The 25394-nt window shown below is 38.8% G+C and overlaps 1 protein-coding gene across 1 annotated transcript in view; it reads right to left on the bottom strand.

Moving 5' to 3' along the window:
• Positions 1-15583: 15583 nt before the first annotated feature.
• LOC124185745 (sestrin-3) overlaps positions 15584-25394 on the bottom strand; it is a 109646-nt gene continuing 99835 nt past the window's right edge. Inside the window, exons 5-10 of the mRNA XM_046576814.1 lie at positions 22494-22664; positions 19408-19590; positions 18658-18907; positions 18283-18545; positions 17796-18170; positions 15584-17592 (exon numbers count right to left, since the gene is read on the bottom strand). Of these exons, the coding sequence (XP_046432770.1) occupies positions 17506-17592; positions 17796-18170; positions 18283-18545; positions 18658-18907; positions 19408-19590; positions 22494-22664 (1329 nt within the window). The 3' untranslated portion in view covers positions 15584-17505. The remainder of the gene's footprint in view (positions 17593-17795; positions 18171-18282; positions 18546-18657; positions 18908-19407; positions 19591-22493; positions 22665-25394) is intronic.

The following is a 25394-nucleotide window of genomic DNA, read 5'->3' on the forward strand; positions in this document are numbered from 1 at the left end:
TTTGCTGCGTTTTCTGAGTTCCTTGGGGTCCAATTGGTCGGGAAAGAGTCATACGAATCAATTCTGAGACGAAAAATTTTTTGGTCAAAAAAAAAGGAAGGTTAACCCCTTTGTATTTTTGGCGAAAATTTTCGCGATTTCCAAAAGTGCTGGAATAAATTAATTGTGGCACTATTCCGACGTAATTTTGCGAGAGAAATCGATTGGGCGCAGTCCCAATACGCTGCGATCAACGCATCAAAAGTTACAGCCAAAAAACGAAAACCTGAATTTTCGACATTTTTCAGCAGGTGCTTTTTTCCTCGTATCTTCTCTCCCGTTGATCCCACGCTCCTTTTGCTGCGTTTTCTGAGTTCCTTGGGGTCCAATTGTTCGGGAAAGAGTCATACGAATCAATTCTGAGACGAAAAATTTTTTGGTCGAAAAAAAAGGAAGGTTAACCCCTTTGTATTTTTGGCGAAAATTTTCGCGATTTTCAAAAGTGCTGGAATAAATTAATTGTGGCACTATTCCGACGTAATTTTGCGAGAGAAATCGATTGGGCGCAGTCCCAATACGCTGCGATCAACGCATCGAAAGTTACAGCCAAAAAACGAAAACCTGAATTTTCGACATTTTTCAGCAGGTGCTTTTTTCCTCGTATCTTCTCTCCCGTTGATCCCACGCTCCTTTTGCTGGGTTTTCTGAGTTCTCGGGGTCCAATTGATCGGGAAAGAGTCTTACGAATCAATTCTGAGACGAAAAATTTTATGGTCAAAAAATAAGGAAGGTTAACCCCTTCGTATTTTTGGCGAAAATTTTCGCGATTTTCAAAAGTGCTGGAATAAATTAATTGTGGCACTATTCCGACGTAATTTTGCGAGAGAAATCGATTGGGCGCAGTCCCAATACGCTGCGATCAACGCATCGAAAGTTACAGCCAAAAAACGAAAACCTGAATTTTCGACATTTTTCAGCAGGTGCTTTTTTCCTCGTATCTTCTCTCCCGTTGATCCCACGCTCCTTTTGCTGCGTTTTCTGAGTTCCTTGGGGTCCAATTGGTCGGGAAAGAGTCATACGAATCAATTCTGAGACGAAAAATTTTTTGGTCAAAAAAAAAGGAAGGTTAACCCCTTTGTATTTTTGGCGAAAATTTTCGCGATTTTCAAAAGTGCTGGAATAAATTAATTGTGGCACTATTCCGACGTAATTTTGCGAGAGAAATCGATTGGGCGCAGTCCCAATACGCTGCGATCAACGCATCGAAAGTTACAGCCAAAAAACGAAAACCTGAATTTTCGACATTTTTCAGCAGGTGCTTTTTTCCTCGTATCTTCTCTCCCGTTGATCCCACGCTCCTTTTGCTGCGGTTTCTGAGTTCCTTGGGGTCCAATTGGTAGGGAAAGAGTCATACGAATCAACTCTGAGACGAAAAATTTTTTGGTCAAAAAAAAAGGAAGGTTAACCCCTTTGTATTTTTGGCGAAAATTTTCGCGATTTTCAAAAGTGCTGGAATAAATTATTTGTGGCACTATTCCGAGGTAATTTTGCGAGAGAAATCGATTGGGCGCAGTCCCAATACGCTGCGATCAACGCATCGAAAGTTACAGCCTAAAAACGAAAACCTGAATTTTCGACATTTTTCAGCAGGTGCTTTTTTCCTCGTATCTTCTCTCCCGTTGATCCCACGCTCCTTTTGCTGCGTTTTCTGAGTTCCTTGGGGTCCAATTGGTCGGGAAAGAGTCATACGAATCAATTCTGAGACGAAAAATTTTTTGGTCAAAAAAAAAGGAAGGTTAACCCCTTTGTATTTTTGGCGAAAATTTTCGCGATTTTCAAAAGTGCTGGAATAAATTAATTGTGGCACTATTCCGACGTAATTTTGCGAGAGAAATCGATTGGGCGCAGTCCCAATACGCTGCGATCAACGCATCGAAAGTTGCAGCCAAAAAACGAAAACCTGAATTTTCGACATTTTTCAGCAGGTGCTTTTTTCCTCGTATCTTCTCTCCCGTTGATCCCACGCTCCTTTTGCTGCGATTTCTGAGTTCCTTGGGGTCCAATTGGTCGGGAAAGAGTCATACGAATCAATTCTGAGACGAAAAATTTTTTGGTCGAAAAAAAAGGAAGGTTAACCCCTTTGTATTTTTGGCGAAAATTTTCGCGATTTTCAAAAGTGCTGGAATAAATTAATTGTGGCACTATTCCGACGTAATTTTGCGAGAGAAATCGATTGGGCGCAGTCCCAATACGCTGCGATCAACGCATCGAAAGTTACAGCCAAAAAACGAAAACCTGAATTTTCGACATTTTTCAGCAGGTGCTTTTTTCCTCGTATCTTCTCTCCCGTTGATCCCACGCTCCTTTTGCTGCGTTTTCTGAGTTCCTTGGGGTCCAATTGGTCGGGAAAGAGTCATACGAATCAATTCTGAGACGAAAAATTTTTTGGTCAAAAAAAAAGGAAGGTTAACCCCTTTGTATTTTTGGCGAAAATTTTCGCGATTTTCAAAAGTGCTGGAATAAATTAATTGTAGCACTATTCCGACGTAATTTTGCGAGAGAAATCGATTGGGCGCAGTCCCAATACGCTGCGATCAACGCATCGAAAGTTACAGCCAAAAAACGAAAACCTGAATTTTCGACATTTTTCAGCAGGTGCTTTTTTCCTCGTATCTTCTCTCCCGTTGATTCCACGCTCCTTTTGCTGCGTTTTCTGAGTTCCTTGGGGTCCAATTGGTCGGGAAAGAGTCATACGAATCAATTCTGAGACGAAAAATTTTTTGGTCAAAAAAAAAGGAAGGTTAACCCCTTTGTATTTTTGGCGAAAATTTTCGCGATTTTCAAAAGTGCTGGAATAAATTAATTGTGGCACTATTCCGACGTAATTTTGCGAGAGAAATCGATTGGGCGCAGTCCCAATACGCTGCGATCAACGCATCGAAAGTTACAGCCAAAAAACGAAAACCTGAATTTTCGACATTTTTCAGCAGGTGCTTTTTTCCTCGTATCTTCTCTCCCGTTGATCCCACGCTCCTTTTGCTGCGTTTTCTGAGTTCCTTGGGGTCCAATTGGTCGGGAAAGAGTCATACGAATCAATTCTGAGACGAAAAATTTTTTGGTCGAAAAAAAAGGAAGGTTAACCCCTTCGTATTTTTGGCGAAAATTTTCGCGATTTTCAAAAGTGCTGGAATAAATTAATTGTGGCACTATTCCGACGTGATTTTGCGAGAGAAATCGATTGGGCGCAGCCCCAATACGCTGCGATCAACGCATCGAAAGTTACAGCCAAAAAACGAAAACCTGAATTTTCGACATTTTTCAGCAGGTGCTTTTTTCCTCGTATCTTCTCTCCCGTTGATCCCACGCTCCTTTTGCTGCGTTTTCTGAGTTCCTTGGGGTCCAATTGGTCGGGAAAGAGTCATACGAATCAATTCTGAGACGAAAAATTTTTTGGTCAAAAAAAAAGGAAGGTTAACCCCTTTGTATTTTTGTCGAAAATTTTCGCGATTTTCAAATGTGCTGGAATAAATTAATTGTGGCACTATTTCGACGTAATTTTGCGAGAGAAATCGATTGGGCGCAGTCCCAATACGCTGCGATCAACGCATCGAAAGTTACAGCCAAAAAACGAAAACCTGGATTTTCGACATTTTTCAGCAGGTGCTTTTTTCCTCGTATCTTCTCTCCCGTTGATCCCACGCTCCTTTTGCTGCGTTTGCTGAGTTCCTTGGGGTCCAATTGGTCGGGAAAGAGTCATACGAATCAATTCTGAGACGAAAAATTTTTTGGTCAAAAAAAAAGGAAGGTTAACCCCTTTGTATTTTTGGCGAAAATTTTCGCGATTTTCAAAAGTGCTGGAATAAATTAATTGTGGCACTATTCCGACGTAATTTTGCGACAGAAATCGATTGGGCGCAGTCCCAATACGCTGCGATCAACGCATCGAAAGTTAAAGCCAAAAAACGAAAACCTGAATTTTCGACATTTTTCAGCAGGTGCTTTTTTCCTCGTATCTTCTCTCCCGTTGATCCCACGCTCCTTTTGCTGCGTTTTCTGAGTTCCTTGGGGTCCAATTGGTCGGGAAAGAGTCATACGAATCAATTCTAAGACGAAAAATTTTTTGGTCAAAAAAAAAGGAAGGTTAACCCCTTTGTATTTTTGGCGAAAATTTTCGCGATTTTCAAAAGCGCTGGAATAAATTAATTGTGGCACTAATCCGACGTAATTTTGCGAGAGAAATCGATTGTGCGCAGTCCCAATACGCTGCGATCAACGCATCGAAAGTTACAGCCAAAAAACGAAAACCTGAATTTTCGACATTTTTCAGCAGGTGCTTTTTCCCTCGTATCTTCTCTCCCGTTGATCCCACGCTCCTTTTGCTGCGTTTTCTGAGTTCCTTGGGGTCCAATTGATCGGGAAAGAGTCATACGAATCAATTCTGAGACGAAAAATTTTATGGTCAAAAAAAAAGGAAGGTTAACCCCTTTGTATTTTTGGCCAAAATTTTCGCGATTTTCAAAAGTGCTGGAATAAATTAATTGTGGCACTATTTCGACGTAATTTTGCGAGAGAAATCGATTGGGCGCAGTCCCAATACGCTGCGATCAACGCATCGAAAGTTACAGCCAAAAAACGAAAACCTGAATTTTCGACATTTTTCAGCAGGTGCTTTTTTCCTCGTATCTTCTCTCCCGTTGATCCCACGCTCCTTTTGCTGCGTTTTCTGAGTTCCTTGGGGTCCAATTGGTCGGGAAAGAGTCATACGAATCAATTCTGAGACGAAAAATTTTTTGGTCAAAAAAAAAGGAAGGTTAACCCCTTTGTATTTTTGGCGAAAATTTTCGCGATTTTCGAAAGTGCTGGAATAAATTAATTGTGGCACTATTCCGACGTAATTTTGCGAGAGAAATCGATTGGGCGCAGTCCCAATACGCTGCGATCAACGCATCGAAAGTTACAGCCAAAAAACGAAAACCTGAATTTTCGACATTTTTCAGCAGGTGGTTTTTCCTCGTATCTTCTCTCCCGTTGATCCCACGCTCCTTTTGCTGCGTTTTCTGAGTTCCTTGGGGTCCAATTGGTCGGGAAAGAGTCATACGAATCAATTCTGAGACGAAAAATTTTTTGGTCAAAAAAAAAGGAAGGTTAACCCCTTTGTATTTTTGGCGAAAATTTTCGCGATTTTCAAAAGTGCTGGAATAAATTAATTGTGGCACTATTCCGACGTAATTTTGCGAGAGAAATCGATTGGGCGCAGTCCCAATACGCTGCGATCAACGCATCGAAAGTTACAGCCAAAAAACGAAAACCTGGATTTTCGACATTTTTCAGCAGGTGCTTTTTTCCTCGTATCTTCTCTCCCGTTGATCCCACGCTCCTTTTGCTGCGTTTTCTGAGTTCCTTGGGGTCCAATTGGTCGGGAAAGAGTCATACGAATCAATTCTGAGACGAAAAATTTTTTGGTCAAAAAAAAAGGAAGGTTAACCCCTTTGTATTTTTGGCGAAAATTTTCGCGATTTTCAAAAGTGCTGGAATAAATTAATTGTGGCACTATTCCGACGTAATTTTGCGACAGAAATCGATTGGGCGCAGTCCCAATACGCTGCGATCAACGCATCGAAAGTTACAGCCAAAAAACGAAAACCTGAATTTTCGACATTTTTCAGCAGGTGCTTTTTTCCTCGTATCTTCTCTCCCGTTGATCCCACGCTCCTTTTGCTGCGTTTTCTGAGTTCCTTGGGGTCCAATTGGTCGGGAAAGCGTCATACGAATCAATTCTGAGACGAGAAATTTTTTGGTCAAAAAAAAAGGAAGGTTAACCCCTTTGTATTTTTGGCGAAAATTTTCGCGATTTTCAAAGGTGCTGGAATAAATTAATTGTGGCACCATTCCGACGTAATTTTGCGAGAGAAATCGATTGGGCGCAGTCCCAATACGCTGCGATCAACGCATCGAAAGTTAAAGCCAAAAAACGAAAACCTGAATTTTCGACATTTTTCAGCAGGTGCTTTTTTCCTCGTATCTTCTCTCCCGTTGATCCCACGCTCCTTTTGCTGCGTTTTCTGAGTTCCTTGGGGTCCAATTGGTCGGGAAAGAGTCATACGAATCAATTCTGAGACGAAAAATTTTTTGGTCAAAAAAAAAGGAAGGTCAACCCCTTTGTATTTTTGGCGAAAATTTTCGCGATTTTCAAAAGTGCTGGAATAAATTAATTGTGGCTCTATTCCGACGTAATTTTGCGAGAGAAATCGATTGGGCGCAGTCCCAATACGCTGCGATCAACGCATCGAAAGTTACAGCCAAAAAACGAAAACCTGAATTTTCGACATTTTTCAGCAGGTGCTTTTTTCCTCGTATCTTCTCTCCCGTTGATCCCACGCTCCTTTTGCTGCGTTTTCTGAGTTCCTTGGGGTCCAATTGGTCGGGAAAGAGTCATACGAATCAATTCTAAGACGAAAAATTTTTTGGTCAAAAAAAAAGGAAGGTTAACCCCTTTGTATTTTTGGCGAAAATTTTCGCGATTTTCAAAAGCGCTGGAATAAATTAATTGTGGCACTAATCCGACGTAATTTTGCGAGAGAAATCGATTGTGCGCAGTCCCAATACGCTGCGATCAACGCATCGAAAGTTACAGCCAAAAAACGAAAACCTGAATTTTCGACATTTTTCAGCAGGTGCTTTTTCCCTCGTATCTTCTCTCCCGTTGATCCCACGCTCCTTTTGCTGCGTTTTCTGAGTTCCTTGGGGTCCAATTGATCGGGAAAGAGTCATACGAATCAATTCTGAGACGAAAAATTTTATGGTCAAAAAAAAAGGAAGGTTAACCCCTTTGTATTTTTGGCCAAAATTTTCGCGATTTTCAAAAGTGCTGGAATAAATTAATTGTGGCACTATTTCGACGTAATTTTGCGAGAGAAATCGATTGGGCGCAGTCCCAATACGCTGCGATCAACGCATCGAAAGTTACAGCCAAAAAACGAAAACCTGAATTTTCGACATTTTTCAGCAGGTGCTTTTTTCCTCGTATCTTCTCTCCCGTTGATCCCACGCTCCTTTTGCTGCGTTTTCTGAGTTCCTTGGGGTCCAATTGGTCGGGAAAGAGTCATACGAATCAATTCTGAGACGAAAAATTTTTTGGTCAAAAAAAAAGGAAGGTTAACCCCTTTGTATTTTTGGCGAAAATTTTCGCGATTTTCGAAAGTGCTGGAATAAATTAATTGTGGCACTATTCCGACGTAATTTTGCGAGAGAAATCGATTGGGCGCAGTCCCAATACGCTGCGATCAACGCATCGAAAGTTACAGCCAAAAAACGAAAACCTGAATTTTCGACATTTTTCAGCAGGTGGTTTTTCCTCGTATCTTCTCTCCCGTTGATCCCACGCTCCTTTTGCTGCGTTTTCTGAGTTCCTTGGGGTCCAATTGGTCGGGAAAGAGTCATACGAATCAATTCTGAGACGAAAAATTTTTTGGTCAAAAAAAAAGGAAGGTTAACCCCTTTGTATTTTTGGCGAAAATTTTCGCGATTTTCAAAAGTGCTGGAATAAATTAATTGTGGCACTATTCCGACGTAATTTTGCGAGAGAAATCGATTGGGCGCAGTCCCAATACGCTGCGATCAACGCATCGAAAGTTACAGCCAAAAAACGAAAACCTGAATTTTCGACATTTTTCAGCAGGTGCTTTTTTCCTCGTATCTTCTCTCCCGTTGATCCCACGCTCCTTTTGCTGCGTTTTCTGAGTTCCTTGGGGTCCAATTGGTCGGGAAAGAGTCATACGAATCAATTCTGAGACGAAAAATTTTTTGGTCAAAAAAAAAGGAAGGTTAACCCCTTTGTATTTTTGGCGAAAATTTTCGCGATTTTCAAAAGTGCTGGAATAAATTAATTGTGGCACTATTCCGACGTAATTTTGCGAGAGAAATCGATTGGGCGCAGTCCCAATACGCTGCGATCAACGCATCGAAAGTTACAGCCAAAAAACGAAAACCTGAATTTTCGACATTTTTCAGCAGGTGCTTTTTTCCTCGTATCTTCTCTCCCGTTGATCCCACGCTCCTTTTGCTGCGTTTTCTGAGTTCCTTGGGGTCCAATTGGTCGGGAAAGAGTCATACGAATCAATTCTGAGACGAAAAATTTTTTGGTCAAAAAAAAAGGAAGGTTAACCCCTTTGTATTTTTGGCGAAAATTTTCGCGATTTTCAAAAGTGCTGGAATAAATTAATTGTGGCACTATTCCGACGTAATTTTGCGAGAGAAATCGATTGGGCGCAGTCCCAATACGCTGCGATCAACGCATCGAAAGTTACAGCCAAAAAACGAAAACCTGAATTTTCGACATTTTTCAGCAGGTGCTTTTTTCCTCGTATCTTCTCTCCCGTTGATCCCACGCTCCTTTTGCTGCGTTTTCTGAGTTCCTTGGGGTCCAATTGGTCGGGAAAGAGTCATACGAATCAATTCTGAGACGAAAAATTGTTTGGTCAAAAAAAAAGGAAGGTTAACCCCTTTGTATTTTCGGCGAAAATTTTCGCGATTTTCAAAAGTGCTGGAATAAATTAATTGTGGCACTATTCCGACGTAATTTTGCGAGAGAAATCGATTGGGCGCAGTCCCAATACGCTGCGATCAACGCATCGAAAGTTACAGCCAAAAAACGAAAACCTGAATTTTCGACATTTTTCAGCAGGTGCTTTTTTCCTCGTATCTTCTCTCCCGTTGATCCCACGCTTCTTTTGCTGCGTTTTCTGAGTTCCTTGGGGTCCAATTGGTCGGGAAAGAGTCATACGAATCAATTCTGAGACGAAAAATTTTTTGGTCAAAAAAAAAGGAAGGTTAACCCCTTTGTATTTTTGGCGAAAATTTTCGCGATTTTCAAAAGTGCTGGAATAAATTAATTGTGGCACTATTCCGACGTAATTTTGCGAGAGAAATCGATTGGGCGCAGTCCCAATACGCTGCGATCAACGCATCGAAAGTTACAGCCAAAAAACGAAAACCTGAATTTTCGACATTTTTCAGCAGGTGCTTTTTTCCTCGTATCTTCTCTCCCGTTGATCCCACGCTCCTTTTGCTGCGTTTTCTGAGTTCCTTGGGGTCCAATTGGTCGGGAAAGAGTCATACGAATCAATTCTGAGACGAAAAATTTTTTGGTCAAAAAAAAAGGAAGGTTAACCCCTTTGTATTTTTGGCGAAAATTTTCGCGATTTTCAAAAGTGCTGGAATAAATTAATTGTGGCACTATTCCGACGTAATTTTGCGAGAGAAATCGATTGGGCGCAGTCCCAATACGCTGCGATCAACGCATCGAAAGTTACAGCCAAAAAACGAAAACCTGAATTTTCGACATTTTTCAGCAGGTGCTTTTTTCCTCGTATCTTCTCTCCCGTTGATCCCACGCTCCTTTTGCTGCGTTTTCTGAGTTCCTTGGGGTCCAATTGGTCGGGAAAGAGTCATACGAATCAATTCTGAGACGAAAAATTTTTTGGTCAAAAAAAAAGGAAGGTTAACCCCTTTGTATTTTTGGCGAAAATTTTCGCGATTTTCAAAAGTGCTGGAATAAATTAATTGTGGCACTATTCCGACGTAATTTTGCGAGAGAAATCGATTGGGCGCAGTCCCAATACGCTGCGATCAACGCATCGAAAGTTACAGCCAAAAAACGAAAACCTGAATTTTCGACATTTTTCAGCAGGTGCTTTTTTCCTCGTATCTTCTCTCCCGTTGATCCCACGCTCCTTTTGCTGCGTTTTCTGAGTTCCTTGGGGTCCAATTGGTCGGGAAAGAGTCATACGAATCAATTCTGAGACGAAAAATTTTTTGGTCAAAAAAAAAGGAAGGTTAACCCCTTTGTATTTTTGGCGAAAATTTTCGCGATTTTCAAAAGTGCTGGAATAAATTAATTGTGGCACTATTCCGACGTAATTTTGCGAGAGAAATCGATTGGGCGCAGTCCCAATACGCTGCGATCAACGCATCGAAAGTTACAGCCAAAAAACGAAAACCTGAATTTTCGACATTTTTCAGCAGGTGCTTTTTTCCTCGTATCTTCTCTCCCGTTGATCCCACGCTCCTTTTGCTGCGTTTTCTGAGTTCCTTGGGGTCCAATTGGTCGGGAAAGAGTCATACGAATCAATTCTGAGACGAAAAATTTTTTGGTCAAAAAAAAAGGAAGGTTAACCCCTTTGTATTTTTGGCGAAAATTTTCGCGATTTTCAAAAGTGCTGGAATAAATTAATTGTGGCACTATTCCGACGTAATTTTGCGAGAGAAATCGATTGGGCGCAGTCCCAATACGCTGCGATCAACGCATCGAAAGTTACAGCCAAAAAACGAAAACCTGAATTTTCGACATTTTTCAGCAGGTGCTTTTTTCCTCGTATCTTCTCTCCCGTTGATCCCACGCTCCTTTTGCTGCGTTTTCTGAGTTCCTTGGGGTCCAATTGGTCGGGAAAGAGTCATACGAATCAATTCTGAGACGAAAAATTTTTTGGTCAAAAAAAAAGGAAGGTTAACCCCTTTGTATTTTTGGCGAAAATTTTCGCGATTTTCAAAAGTGCTGGAATAAATTAATTGTGGCACTATTCCGACGTAATTTTGCGAGAGAAATCGATTGGGCGCAGTCCCAATACGCTGCGATCAACGCATCGAAAGTTACAGCCAAAAAACGAAAACCTGAATTTTCGACATTTTTCAGCAGGTGCTTTTTTCCTCGTATCTTCTCTCCCGTTGATCCCACGCTCCTTTTGCTGCGTTTTCTGAGTTCCTTGGGGTCCAATTGGTCGGGAAAGAGTCACACGAATCAATTCTGAGACGAAAAATTTTTTGGTCAAAAAAAAAGGAAGGTTAACCCCTTTGTATTTTTGGCGAAAATTTTCGCGATTTTCAAAAGTGCTGGAATAAATTAATTGTGGCACTATTCCGACGTAATTTTGCGAGAGAAATCGATTGGGCGCAGTCCCAATACGCTGCGATCAACGCATCGAAAGTTACAGCCAAAAAACGAAAACCTGAATTTTCGACATTTTTCAGCAGGTGCTTTTTTCCTCGTATCTTCTCTCCCGTTGATCCCACGCTCCTTTTGCTGCGTTTTCTGAGTTCCTTGGGGTCCAATTGGTCGGGAAAGAGTCACACGAATCAATTCTGAGACGAAAAATTTTTTGGTCAAAAAAAAAGGAAGGTTAACCCCTTTGTATTTTTGGCGAAAATTTTCGCGATTTTCAAAAGTGCTGGAATAAATTAATTGTGGCACTATTCCGACGTAATTTTGCGAGAGAAATCGATTGGGCGCAGTCCCAATACGCTGCGATCAACGCATCGAAAGTTACAGCCAAAAAACGAAAACCTGAATTTTTGACATTTTTCAGCAGGTGCTTTTTTCCTCGTATCTTCTCTCCCGTTGATCCCACGCTCCTTTTGCTGCGTTTTCTGAGTTCCTTGGGGTCCAATTGGTCGGGAAAGAGTCATACGAATCAATTCTGAGACGAAAAATTTTTTGGTCAAAAAAAAAGGAAGGTTAACCCCTTTGTATTTTTGGCGAAAATTTTCGCGATTTTCAAAAGTGCTGGAATAAATTAATTGTGGCACTATTCCGACGTAATTTTGCGAGAGAAATCGATTGGGCGCAGTCCCAATACGCTGCGATCAACGCATCGAAAGTTACAGCCAAAAAACGAAAACCTGAATTTTCGACATTTTTCAGCAGGTGCTTTTTTCCTCGTATCTTCTCTCCCGTTGATCCCACGCTCCTTTTGCTGCGTTTTCTGAGTTCCTTGGGGTCCAATTGGTCGGGAAAGAGTCATACGAATCAATTCTGAGACGAAAAATTTTTTGGTCAAAAAAAAAGGAAGGTTAACCCCTTTGTATTTTTGGCGAAAATTTTCGCGATTTTCAAAGGTGCTGGAATAAATTAATTGTGGCACCATTCCGACGTAATTTTGCGAGAGAAATCGATTGGGCGCAGTCCCAATACGCTGCGATCAACGCATCGAAAGTTACAGCCAAAAAACGAAAACCTGAATTTTCGACATTTTTCAGCAGGTGCTTTTTTCCTCGTATCTTCTCTCCCGTTGATCCCACGCTCCTTTTGCTGCGTTTTCTGAGTTCCTTGGGGTCCAATTGGTCGGGAAAGAGTCATACGAATCAATTCTGAGACGAAAAATTTTTTGGTCAAAAAAAAAGGAAGGTTAACCCCTTTGTATTTTTGGCGAAAATTTTCGCGATTTTCAAAAGTGCTGGAATAAATTAATTGTGGCACTATTCCGACGTAATTTTGCGAGAGAAATCGATTGGGCGCAGTCCCAATACGCTGCGATCAACGCATCGAAAGTTACAGCCAAAAAACGAAAACCTGAATTTTCGACATTTTTCAGCAGGTGCTTTTTTCCTCGTATCTTCTCTCCCGTTGATCCCACGCTCCTTTTGCTGCGTTTTCTGAGTTCCTTGGGGTCCAATTGGTCGGGAAAGAGTCATACGAATCAATTCTGAGACGAAAAATTTTTTGGTCAAAAAAAAAGGAAGGTTAACCCCTTTGTATTTTTGGCGAAAATTTTCGCGATTTTCAAAAGTGCTGGAATAAATTAATTGTGGCACTATTCCGACGTAATTTTGCGAGAGAAATCGATTGGGCGCAGTCCCAATACGCTGCGATCAACGCATCGAAAGTTACAGCCAAAAAACGAAAACCTGAATTTTCGACATTTTTCAGCAGGTGTATTTTTTTTCTCAATTTCTCTTCTGTTGATCCCACGCTCTTTTCGCTGCGTTTTCTGAGTTCCTGGGGGTCCAATTAGTCGGGAAAGGGTCATTTCAATCGAATCTGAGACAATCAGTTCTCGCATAAAAAAGATGTGAATAAGTTTGTCATACGAAACAACTAGACGCGTTCAACTGGAAAAAGAATCGTTAGCATCAAGTCACATCAAAATAAGTCAGGAAAGGGTGATTCAGGAAGAAAACGACACCCAAGATCTGTTTTCCTCTTTTACATAACATCATTTATTCAGGGAGCAAAATAAATGATAAATAACGTATCACTTATACGAAATTATAAAATTTCTTAAAGTTCATTACTCAATACAATATAAAAGAAATCACATCACATGACGACCCTCGTCCGATCCGATTGCTTCCTCGTTCCCACTAAAACACAAAGCTAGAATCAAAATCTATTCATTTACCCTGCGACACCAACGAATCGTAGGCAAGGTTAGACTATGACCGCAAGGTTTAACCAAGCCATGAAACGCGACATCGCGGTACAAAAAGACCACTGATTCTGATGTAACTAATTAATCCGTAATTTGAAAGTTAACGAGGATGCATATTCCATCGGACAAAAATGGTATCAACCGGCAATTGTGTGACTACAGCATTGCATATCATACAGGATTCAACATGTTTCGGGAAATAAAGTGCAATCGGTTCAGTAATCGGTAGGGTTAGATCATCAAATTACATTTCAGTTATCACACAATCACTCCACTGCTGTGAGACGTATAATAAACAGGCTTTGTGACTTTAAAAGGTGGGTCTTCTCTCCATGTTTGCGATGTATCGCCAAGACGACAAGCGTCCTCTTTTGTCTTATTTGTTTGAAGCTCTGCCATTTTGCGCAAAACTTGGCCAGAGGTCGACATTTCTTTTGTATACTTAAAACGAATATCGAGCGAAGGCAGAGGCTCGAGGGTGGCGTAATAGCTGTTGATCACAAATGAACGTACATATACCCACACCCCACTAGGTTACGAAACATACTTATATTATACATATACATATTCTGTATAGTGGTATGTACACATACCGTATATACATACATATCACTATATGTTGTAATTTTATATATTTCTATAGTTGAAGGAGTATGCTTGACCCGAGAGTTCAAAGTCCAGCACACGCAAATCAATTGTTATAAAAAAATATAGAAGGCTAAAATGCTGACTACATCGCGAGTCAGTGGGTTATACAAATTACAAATTGATACTTTTTTGACCTACAATAAATTACAATTGATAAAACTTATAAACGTTATACATATTCTAAAATCGAGTTAATTATTTTCTTCATCTGCGTATCCATCCAAACTGTTTGTTTGCTCGTCTTTCTTCCACAGATACGGGTTTTTTCACACCTCTCGCCAAACAATATATCTGGCAAGTCAGTTGCATGCTTGGAAAATTAACAGGAGGGAGAAATTCTCATGCTCAATATAGAAGATGTACAAAATTTTGACTCATTTGTCTCGACAGAAAAATGCTACACATGTGTTGGGTTACAATATCTTCACATTCATCCAACTGGCCGTAAAAGCTAGCTCCAATGATTTATAGTAATATTTATGGAAGGAGGTTCGGTGGTAACACGTTCATTTGCCTACGTGGAACTGAATATTAAAAATACGATGCACGTCAACCATCAATAATAGTACTCGTATTTCAAATTTAGACAAACACTTCTATCGGAGTAAAATTTTAGTATATTTTCAGTAATACGCGATTTAAGAAACTTATTGTAATGCTAGTGAGAAAAATAATCACTATTATCGTCGTTCATCAAATGAAAAAACTTGTGACATTATTCAGACAGTATCGAAAACGAGAATCCATGGTAGTTGACGCGATGAAACACTAGTCAGAGAATAATTAAAATCAATACATCAATATAATGATAAAAATGCATAAAACGCGGCCCAATTACTAAATAAATAAAAAGAGATTTTTTCGAGGAATAAAAGTGAACTGATGCAATCAAAATTATCCAAGTTATAATACTTGTTCGGTAAATTAGACATTTACTTTTGCCTCGTCGAGATAGCACCGAACGATATAATTAGACTCAAGCCATTATTTATCATTCATTGCTCTCCATTGAACATCTTTCTTCTGAAATCATTAGTTAAATGCTGGAAACCGTTCAAGAAATAAAACATTGGTCTATAATCCGTATAATGAATATTGATGTATCTTTTTCTCGGGTTAATGGTTGATATGTTAATTTCCCTATTTATTTATATAGTCAATCAGTTCATGTGAATATATTATATTTTGTTTTATTTCATTATTTTAAAAAAATGATCAGGTTATATATCGTTTAAAATATTGATTTTTGGTCAATTTTGGTCAAAATTTTGCATTCCTCCATCAACAACGTTATAGCAGGATCGAATATTTATTGTCAACCAATCATTACGGATGCACCCGCTTCAAACAAATTTTATTAATTTACTCAATGGTCACGTTTCGTTAATCAAATGGATTACTATTATATGACCGCCAGGAGCAACACACAATGCCATTTGGAAGCGTGTTGTGTTTGTCATTCTTTCTTCCATTTTTTTTTTAACGCAGCACACGAATGTAATTTATGATTAGACTTTAGAACATAGACGCTCACTTAGACAATACCCTATACATACTATATACCTTATTCGATTTGTAATTATACTTAATCAGTTGATTCGTTAGATTTTTGTTTTGTTCCTTCATGAGTTTCATTGATATATATTTGTGTGCGACTAATGATTAACATATACGTTCAAATTCTCAATATCGAATACGCTAATATACAGTGTATTGCGTATACGGATACTGCTTTGATGAAGATGCATAATTCATAAATTTTTGCGCCACGTTAAATGTTTCACGTTTCACTTGAGGAAATCTATGTTTGATTCGCTTTTTTTTTAATAATATCCTTACATGGATCAGCAGCTGACTGTCCTCAACCACCTTATCATTATTACTATTATTGTTAGTCGTATCATTGTTATTCGTAAGACTTGCGTGTGCAGGTTCCTAAAATCATTCACGCGTGGACAGCGTTAACAGTTGTAGTTTTCAATTTCCATTCATCGAACGTTGTCTTAGAGTGTATTATCCAAAGGCATAAGATTCGTTGATTGGTCTGACCATTACAGGTCATGTTACAATTTTAAACTCTATTATTGGTAGCAAAAGGCGATGCAATTTGAACAACTCGACCTGTAGTTTTAAGTGTTTAAACAACTAAATTACAGTTGACGACGGCCAGCTCTTTTCTTTCCTGAACATATTTCACATCAAATTTTTACATTCACACATAGTATAACATAATATCAGTATTGTATTCGAGGGTTGTATTTATTATATTTCTAGTCAGAAATGAATGGATCCATTTATATTTACAGTGCATTTCTTCGGCATGGAGAACAAAATAATATGATGTACCCGACTGTATTGAATGTTTTCTATTATCACCTCCGGGCCCATGATACAATTTTAACGATTTAATACGACTGTCCTTCGTTTTTCCACTTGCTTTTAATTTCACAAAATAAGATATATCTTCACAATAACTCTTCTAGCCCACAATTTTTATACATTGTTTTCATTATTTCTAATTGCATTTTATTGTTGTCAAGTTTTGTTTTCTTCGTATAATATGGCGACAATGACGATGACGACGACGATGAGAGAGGATAAAAAATTGTAGAATAAAAAAATAAAAAAAAAGTACATAAATTAAAATAATTCACGATGACTTTTATAGTCCAAGCGCGGTTTTGCGGGATCAGTCAAAATTAGATGTTGGAACGATTGGGTCCGATTTGTGTAGTTCAAATCAATCTAAGATAGTATTTGCATTCGTGACCTGTCGTCAAGTCGTGAATAAAGAATTTACAACAGGGTGGGAACTCTATGTTTGTTCGTTAGATCGACGCCAAATTCGTTTTAAAAATAACAGAGGCGTAGTTTATCATTTTCATTAAAATTAATATTGTTATTATCAAATACGTTAAAATATTTAAACTAATTGTGACAGCACTGAAGCTGATCTTCTTTTGTTTTCTCCTTGTTTTTCTTAAATTTGAATATTTGATTTTAATTCACTTTCATTACTTGCCCACACGCTGAAGGATATATATTTCATTCTGTTGAACAGTTTCAAAAGAATAATACGTTTAAAAAGAGTGATTAGCAACGCAGCTACATCATAATGCAAGATTAGCTGCTCACAAGGTAGATTTGAAACAACAACCTTTGACTCGCTTTAGTCACAGCTAGAAATAAAAAGGATCCCTGCAGAAGTCGGTGCGATAAATATTCACGCTCAAGACGGCAATATAAATCGCCAAATACTAGATGAAATATCTTTTATTTCCTTACTGAAAACGGTACCCACGCGTATGCAACAATCTTATCGAGAATCGACGACGACGATTTCATGGTCTTCTCAGGTTTCCTTGTCCATCACCTTCGGCTTCCTCATTTTCTCTTTATTCTTATTCTTTAAACAAAAGCCTATATAGCTTGACGTACCCCACTATCTTCGGTAAAAGCTTTTTGTTAATATTTAAGGATCGAACAATTTATCCTTCTATATGTATGTAATCAACATGTGTTTATAGATGCACAGCATATCACGAAACGACACGGCACAGCACAGAGGTGTGATTGTGATCCCAGGAACGAAATCTTGTCCTCGACGGTACGTGAAAATTCGTTGTTTTCCTTGCATTTATTAGAGTAGGCCGAGTCGACTATGTCCAGAACCGTATTAGGTCATGTAACGCATCACGGCGCGAAGTGCATACAACAGTTCAGCTTGCATACGAGCTTCCAGGATCATAAGATTCACATGAATCTGAAAGAAAAATATTTCTCGTATCAAAGATGAGTATGAAAATGCGATAACCGGCGTATGCGATTCAAATCAGAAATCGGAAAGTAAGCCGATACTAAATCGAATTACGTAAAATCTCTTCGATGTAAGTAATTAGCTGAGAAATTGACAATTTGGAATCCCAGTGCAGCTAAAAACTTTATCCGATCGAAGTTGTTTCTTACCTTTTCACTATGCTTGAACTCCCTCATAACGCGATCGTAATCCCTCTTGGTGACCCGTTCCGGATAGCATACAGCGCTTTTGATAAAAGTTTTCAGACTCCTCTCGAGCAGCTGATTGACCTCATTGTAGTCGTAATCGTCGTGCCTTATCCCAAACATGCACTGTATGTAATTCCATATCGCGCGTCTGAAACGCGACGTGTCGACTTTGCTGTGAGTCCCCATTGTGTAGTAGGTTAAATTGTAAGCAGTTTTGAATTTGTCGTCCAACAGATTCCCAACGTCGTTGTACAACCGGTTCACCAATGAATAACCGTGATCGTCCCAGGAATAATCCTGGACACGAAACGTCGGTATATCGTTCAGCTGTCCGCGCTGTCGGATCAGAAATAAGCGCGAGATTAGAGAATATCAAGAAAAAGGATTCAGAATCGCAGAGTAAAATTATTACGATTGTAAGTGAAATAAAAAAGAGCCATTTTTGTACCTTGGCAAAATCTTGATAGATGAACGTCGGATCGTCTATGAAAAGGCCGATGTCGGAGTCGAGAACGGAGCTTCGTTGCGGTGCGGCAGTCAATTCCGCAGACTGCGACTCAACGGTTTCAAAACGTTTCGACAGTTCCTCCTGGGTTATTTGATAGGACTCGGATTTTTCCGACAAACGTTTCATACGTTCCATCAGAGTCTCAACGCCAACTTCCTGTTCACCAAGTATGCTAGGCGAGGGTGGAGGCGACGGCATATTGTCTGCGATATCGAATACGGGAAATACCATCAGAGATGCGAATGGAACTTCGTACAATCATAAATCATCGCCCAAAAGTATGGAGCAAACAAGAGACCAATGCCAAAAACTCACCAGTCTTATCGGTACTTCCGGGTATTTTGGTCGGACTACTGCTCGGCACCTTGATATCCTTAACCGGCTGTACGTTTTTTCCATTATCCTTACCGCTGCATTCCTTGTAGTGATGACCCGAACTGCTGTCTAGCTCCTCGTTTATACCGCATGAGAATACGAACGATGATAACGAGTGAAAGTGGGCTAACAGCACTATGGCATGAACAACTTCAGCCAGGGACCAATTGTCCGCGCCTTTCGTAAGTTTCTGCAAAATTTACATTCAGATTAAGAAGGAACGATTATATTTATCCTAGGTTCTTGCGATGTTTCAAGAAGAATGAAAAAAAATGTACATTTTCATCGGACAATCTTGCAATGTCACAACAGTATAACAATAATAATAATTATCACAGTATACAATCGTGAAGAGATGACGATAAGTTATGGCATTAATATGACCTCGTCAACATTCGAATAATTAGTTACGCAATTTAAAGAATTCAAGAAATTAACCAGTAACTATTCTAAATTACTCATATACCGCAATAAGTTATACTATAGAGAGTTTTAAAATAATTGTAAGTCCAGTGTCTAGTTAACATTATTTCATCAGCAATGGATAGATTAATTTCTTACACATAAATATAATCGAAGACAAGAGAATTTCTATCGTTGAAAGAGTTATGGAAGTTTCATCGTGAATTCATTTCTGAAATTTGTCTTTGCAATAAAAGGTAAAATCGTAATAAAATCATCGTGGCTTACCTCTATGTGAGTTTTATTTAACAACCAAGGTCGATGAGCCAGAATTTTGTTGATCTCGTACAGGTCCTGAAGTTTGCTCGGTATGGATTTGAGACCTTGAAGCCAGGACGAGGCACCTCCTTGGAGTAGGAATTCGCCCTTTTGCAAATTTATCAAATAGCTGCATTGGTGCCTTCCAGCGGCCTGTTGGCAAACCCAAAACATAAATGTTAACGATATTTTCTCCACCTGGTTTTCTATTTTAATCATAAAACGTATCCTTCATTTTATCACTTCTCCTCAATAATGAAAGTAGATTGTGAGGAAAAGGGCATATAATTTCGATAATAATCAACAATAAATAATCCATAAACATTTATCCGCGCACGCAGGCAGGCATGCAAAGTGTAGGTACAATCATTTTTCGCAGTAAACATGTTTACTGCTGTGGCTCGTAAAGGGCTATAAAAAAAAAGTAAATTGCAAGAGGAAAATTGCTCGCTAATACAATAACGACTCGTTTATTTCCCCTCAGCCCTTTGCAAAGGTCATAGTTAATGCGATTTCCTACATTGCGATCGAGATAAGAATTTAACGATCGAGTTCATAGCTTCAATGCGGGATGTTTTTTTTTTTTTTTATCATTGACATGATTTATATAAATTTAAAACATTCTTGATATGTTAAATGAATTATCGCTCATTTTGAATTGATAATATGATGGAAAAGCTGGCCTCCAAGTTTAACGAAAAATAAAATGTAAAAAGAAAAAAATAATCAAAACATCCGCTAATCGGGACTGCAAAATTAAAATTAATTACACCAACTAATGATCGTAACTGTTAAACATGAAATATAATGATTTTCGTTTCGGTGTACATGATACATAAATCATACTAAATCTTATTTTTCACCAGAGACATGATAAGACACGTGCCATTTTAACGATTGACGCGAGTATTATATTGTTAGCAAAGTCAGCATTTTTCGAACGAATAAGAAGAAGAATAAGAAGATGCGGGAAAATTTACACCTGTCTGCGTGCGTACGTTTGTATGCCTTCAGTTTTACATTCAGAAATACGAAATGCTTAGTTGGTCTTTGTTTTTCCATCCTAATAACATACGTGCAAAGATTAATTGCATCCGAACTTGCCAACTCCGTATACGATTTATTTTTTCTCAAAACGTCAAAAGAAGGCAAATTACAAAGGTAAAAATAATAGTGGGAAAAAAAGCTCTCGACGATTGTCTTTTAAAGGCAAGAGGGATAGAAAACCGCGATGCCGAGTTCATCGTTGTACATTATTAAATAACTGCACCATTAAAATAACCGTAAGTATTTTCATGACATAATCTGCGTGTATAATCACAATCCTAGTCGGCAACCGTGCATTGGAACACGTTAGCATGTAAAAAAAAATATTACATAAAGCATTGAAATATCTTCATTTACCCAGTGTCTGACAACAATGATTGTAGATAAATTAGTTATTTCAAGACTGTAATTATACATAGAGGTGATAAGACGATAAGCAATTTTTTTTTATTATAACCCCCGCCCCCCCCCCCCCCCCAACCCCATTTGTGAAATTTTTTTTTCACCACTTCTTTTCTCGTTACGTATACACATGCGCATGTGGATGTGTGACCCGCATATTTGACCAAATTGATAACATATCAAGGACAAAAAAGGGGGGGGGGGGGGGGGAATTGTACCATATTATTCTTCACGCGTTTCCTTACGGTAAGTGTATCTAGGCAGAATTTCAGAGCGAAGCAGCAAGTGCGCTTTGATCTAAATCATGTTGCGATTTTCTCATCGTATGGTACAAAGGAACAAAGCGTATAAAGCTTCTTTGTTCTTCTATCTCAAAGACGTTTGTTCATTTAACGTATTTTAAAATGGAATAGAAAAATTGCTCGTTATCGTTATAGAGCAGTACGGATAAATGAGAATTGAACAGTGAATAACAACGAAACTTGCACAAGTTATGAGCAACGAAAATTTCTCAACGCGATATTGTAAGAGCCAAAAATTTGTCTCTAAAACTCGAGTGGAAAAAAGAAAGGGTCATTAATTCCCATTAAAATACGAAAGCTGATTCGTAGGTACTTGCTTAATCGTACGGTCATCGTTGTGAGAAATTTTTACTGGAAGTAACAGCAATTCGACAAATTCGATAATTGCTCGCAAGACGGTTTTTTTCCTATACACACACACACACACGTTGTTAGAGGCGAGATTGGAGGATTCCGCGGCTGATACTTGAGGCTAATTTTAAGCGTACCGGCCACCGTACAACAATATTTGAAAACTATATCGTAACTAGGTTAACGATGTCTCTTATCAGCATTATAAGTAACGACAATTGATTCACGTTTGCGCACATTTTTTTGTGTCATATTGTATAGGCATATGACAAGCAAGTGTATTTTTCCACCCAGAGAACCTGCGCAAGGCGCACACACGCACACACGCGAGATCGATTAGATACATGCCTACATATGATACTAAAAACAAAAGAAGGAGACCGTTTGATCGATTTATTTTTTTAATTTTTATTTATATTTTTTTATTTTATTTGTAAAAACTTTTCATGCTTTTGATGCAGCTTTTTTGCTCCTTTTGCCCCGCCAGAATTCAATTCGTTTTGGTGTGTTTGACAAGCGAATAGATGTTTCAATGTTAATATTGTGCCTGAATCATGTGAGTGTATAACGCATGTTACATCGCACGAAGAAGGACGATTCTCTTTTTTGCAATTTGTAACAATATCTCGGTTATACAACAAAACTTATCGGGAGACAATAAAAAAAATCACTGAATCAAAAAACGAAACGAAACGAAATCACAAAATTAATTTTCCGTAGAACTAACAGTTGTATAAAAATGTGTGTCGCACGAGTCTTTACGTTTGTTCCTTGTAATATCACAAGGCTTAGAGCGCTATATATTTTTTTTTTTATTTATATTTGAAACTAAACAGACAATTGTGCGCTCCAAAACAAAAAATCTCTTTCACTCCGATTCGTATTAGTTTTAAGGTGAAATTTTCAACAATTAATTAAGATACATGTATATATAGAGAGAGAGTTTAAACTCACCATGATGGCGATTAGATGGCGATAATCGTATGGGAGGGGCCCATCGCCACGCAAAATGAAATGTTGGGTGCGAAGAAAGTGTTCCAAGTACGTTGGGTGCCCAGCCATCACACGAGATACATGATCGAGTCTATTGTTTTGCAAGAATGCGTCCATCAACAGCATGTGAGCCTGAAACCATAAAAGGGGTAAAGAATTAGACGTTAGAAATTAACCAAATATTGCAATACCTGTTACATTGTCTTATTACTAGCTTATGCTCGCTACATCGATCACAAGTTTTTTTATCTTTCCTTTCTCTTCCAATTTCAGCGGCACTGTAAGCGAATTAAGAGGCACGTAAAATAACATGTGGTATGTAAATACGTTAAAAACATTGTACTGTGTTAAATATACGATAAGACGTGTTCGAAGAAAGCATAGCATTTGTTAAATAAAAGTTTGCCATTATAGTGTGGAATATTTAAACCTGTCATTTCGCTCTAACACTCGATGCATTGACATTATTGCTTCGCATACGGGCCAAGCTTTTTTTCCTTGCCCCCTTCCCTCTCTTATTTTCGTTGTGGAAATGATTGGTAAACCAATTTTTTTGTCCACCTGCACATGCTATTAGACACTCTTTGCTTCTAAGAGAGCAACGAACTAGGTCGGTGAACTTTACCGACCTATCGTTGTTTGTTTTTCCCTTCATTCTATTTACTCTTATCTGTTTCATTTTTTTTTTTCTCCTTCTATCCATTACGCAGCGATGCGTTTTTCTAACTGTACACTCGAACGTTTCGAAAGGCGAAGTATTATCAACAAATCGGGGATACAAAACAGCGTTCGAATGGCATACTGTTTTTCCCCCCTCTCAATTATCAATCAAATACGACAAATTTTACAAAAATTTGATCCAACAACCGTATTGAATTTGCGTGCATAATTTGAGAGATTCATCGGTGAGAAAATAATGATGAAAATAAGTGAATAAATGAATATGGAAGAGTAGCGTCGAAACTGCATGACTTTTGTGTGTTTGATATAAGATATATAATACAAACGTGCGGGCAATATTAATTTTCCAATACGACATACCGAAAGATCGTACAATCAGACGCGACGCGATGCATATCCACGTTTTTATACATGTAATATACAGGTATGTCGTACTTGTCACAACACAATATACATTATACATGTACGAGTTTCGCGACGTCAGACTTTCGCCGTACATAACACGCGTATCAAAACTGCTCCGTTTACACATGAATATACATATAACATAGTGTACAACAACACAGAGATGATGCAATCCAAATACCCAGTTGCGGGAGACTGTCAAGTAGATATCACTACAGTACAGTAAATAGATTGTTGGTAGTAACAGACACTCGTAACAAGTGTCAAAAAGTTCCAAGTAACTTTAAAGTCCGATAAACGAATGAGAAGAAAAAAAAAAAGACAAAAATTCTTCCTCAGATCCTTTAATTCGAAGAAGACACGACGAATGAAAATGACGACAAGATGTTCGACTAGAATGACGTTTTTAGTACAGCCTGTAATAAATACCGCACTGTACCGACGTGTGGAGTGAGCGAGACAGAGAGACAGCGGTGATCCAGCAATTCCAAGTAAATCCGCGACCAGCTCAACATAACATTAAATCTATGAGATAGGCATACGTACGTAGGTCGAAATTATAACACGGGTAAGAGTTTCTCGGGTTTCTCGTGCGGTTTGTCAACCTCTCCCTCCCAATCGCCCGGCTGAGTCAAGGAATGTAAATAGAGAGGGGAATTTGACGACGAGACGCGAAACGAAACTGCCGGCACGAGTATTGAATAAGCGGTAGGAGAAATCAGCTGATTCGCAAACTGTGTAACGGAAGTCTCAAGACTGCGTTTCGACCGTTCGGTGCATTCGTCGTGTTGTAACTTTAGGCGCCACTTGACGCACACAAACGCAAACGCAAACACCTCTTATAACCGTATACCGTATATTTCGTCTACAAAAGTTGAACTTCAAAATATCTCATTTCACAATACGAAAGTACGATACAAGTACATACGTGTATACGCGTATTCATTAAGTACCGATCGAAGCTGATCTAGCTATTCCTACAACACCTGCTCGGCGTAAAAAAAAATTCAAAAGGTCACCAACTGTAACGACAAGGATTTTATAAATTACATGGATATACCCCATAATATGCCGTAAACATCGTCGTATTCGCATTTCGTGGCGAGGAGAAACGACACTTGTGTACCAAAGATTTCGCACATCGGTGAAAAGATACGGTTGACAAGAATATGTACCTGATCAAGCGTTTGTCCCGAAATTAAGACAAAAATTTAACAATTGTGGATTCTGTGTAATTTTCACCACGGTCAAGATTCTTCATTATTATTTTTTTGCTCGTTTTTTTGTTTGTTTTTTTTTTTCTTTTTTTTTTGTCCAATTAACGTGTTTGCGATAACGTTCGTCCTCAAACGCGTGTGTTTCAAGTTTTGCGAGAGCATGACAAATGGCAATCCGAGATTCAAAAATAGAAACTATTCGCACGTATGAAAACGTAACGTTTGCGTAAAATTTGATTGCCTCGATTCCATCTTGCCGATTATTACAACGAAATTTATTACCAGCCGAGTGCCCTGTTATAACGCATCGCGACATGAGTAAAATTATATTGTACGCGCACGAGTACGAGTCATTGAACGATTCCGAAACTGGATTTTAACCGTAGTCAAACAAACGGAGCGAAAAAAAAAGAAGATTTTTTGAATTTAAAAAGCTTGAAATGACGGAGAGAAAAAAAAAACATAACGAGACTCGTTTATATTCTACAAAACGTGAACATTTTTTTTTTTAACGTGTCGATAAATTAGTTAGAGAATCGAGGAAATAAAAACGAAGGAG

Source organism: Neodiprion fabricii, chromosome 1, assembly GCF_021155785.1.
Source record: "Neodiprion fabricii isolate iyNeoFabr1 chromosome 1, iyNeoFabr1.1, whole genome shotgun sequence".
In the NCBI taxonomy this organism is placed as follows: domain Eukaryota; kingdom Metazoa; phylum Arthropoda; class Insecta; order Hymenoptera; family Diprionidae; genus Neodiprion; species Neodiprion fabricii.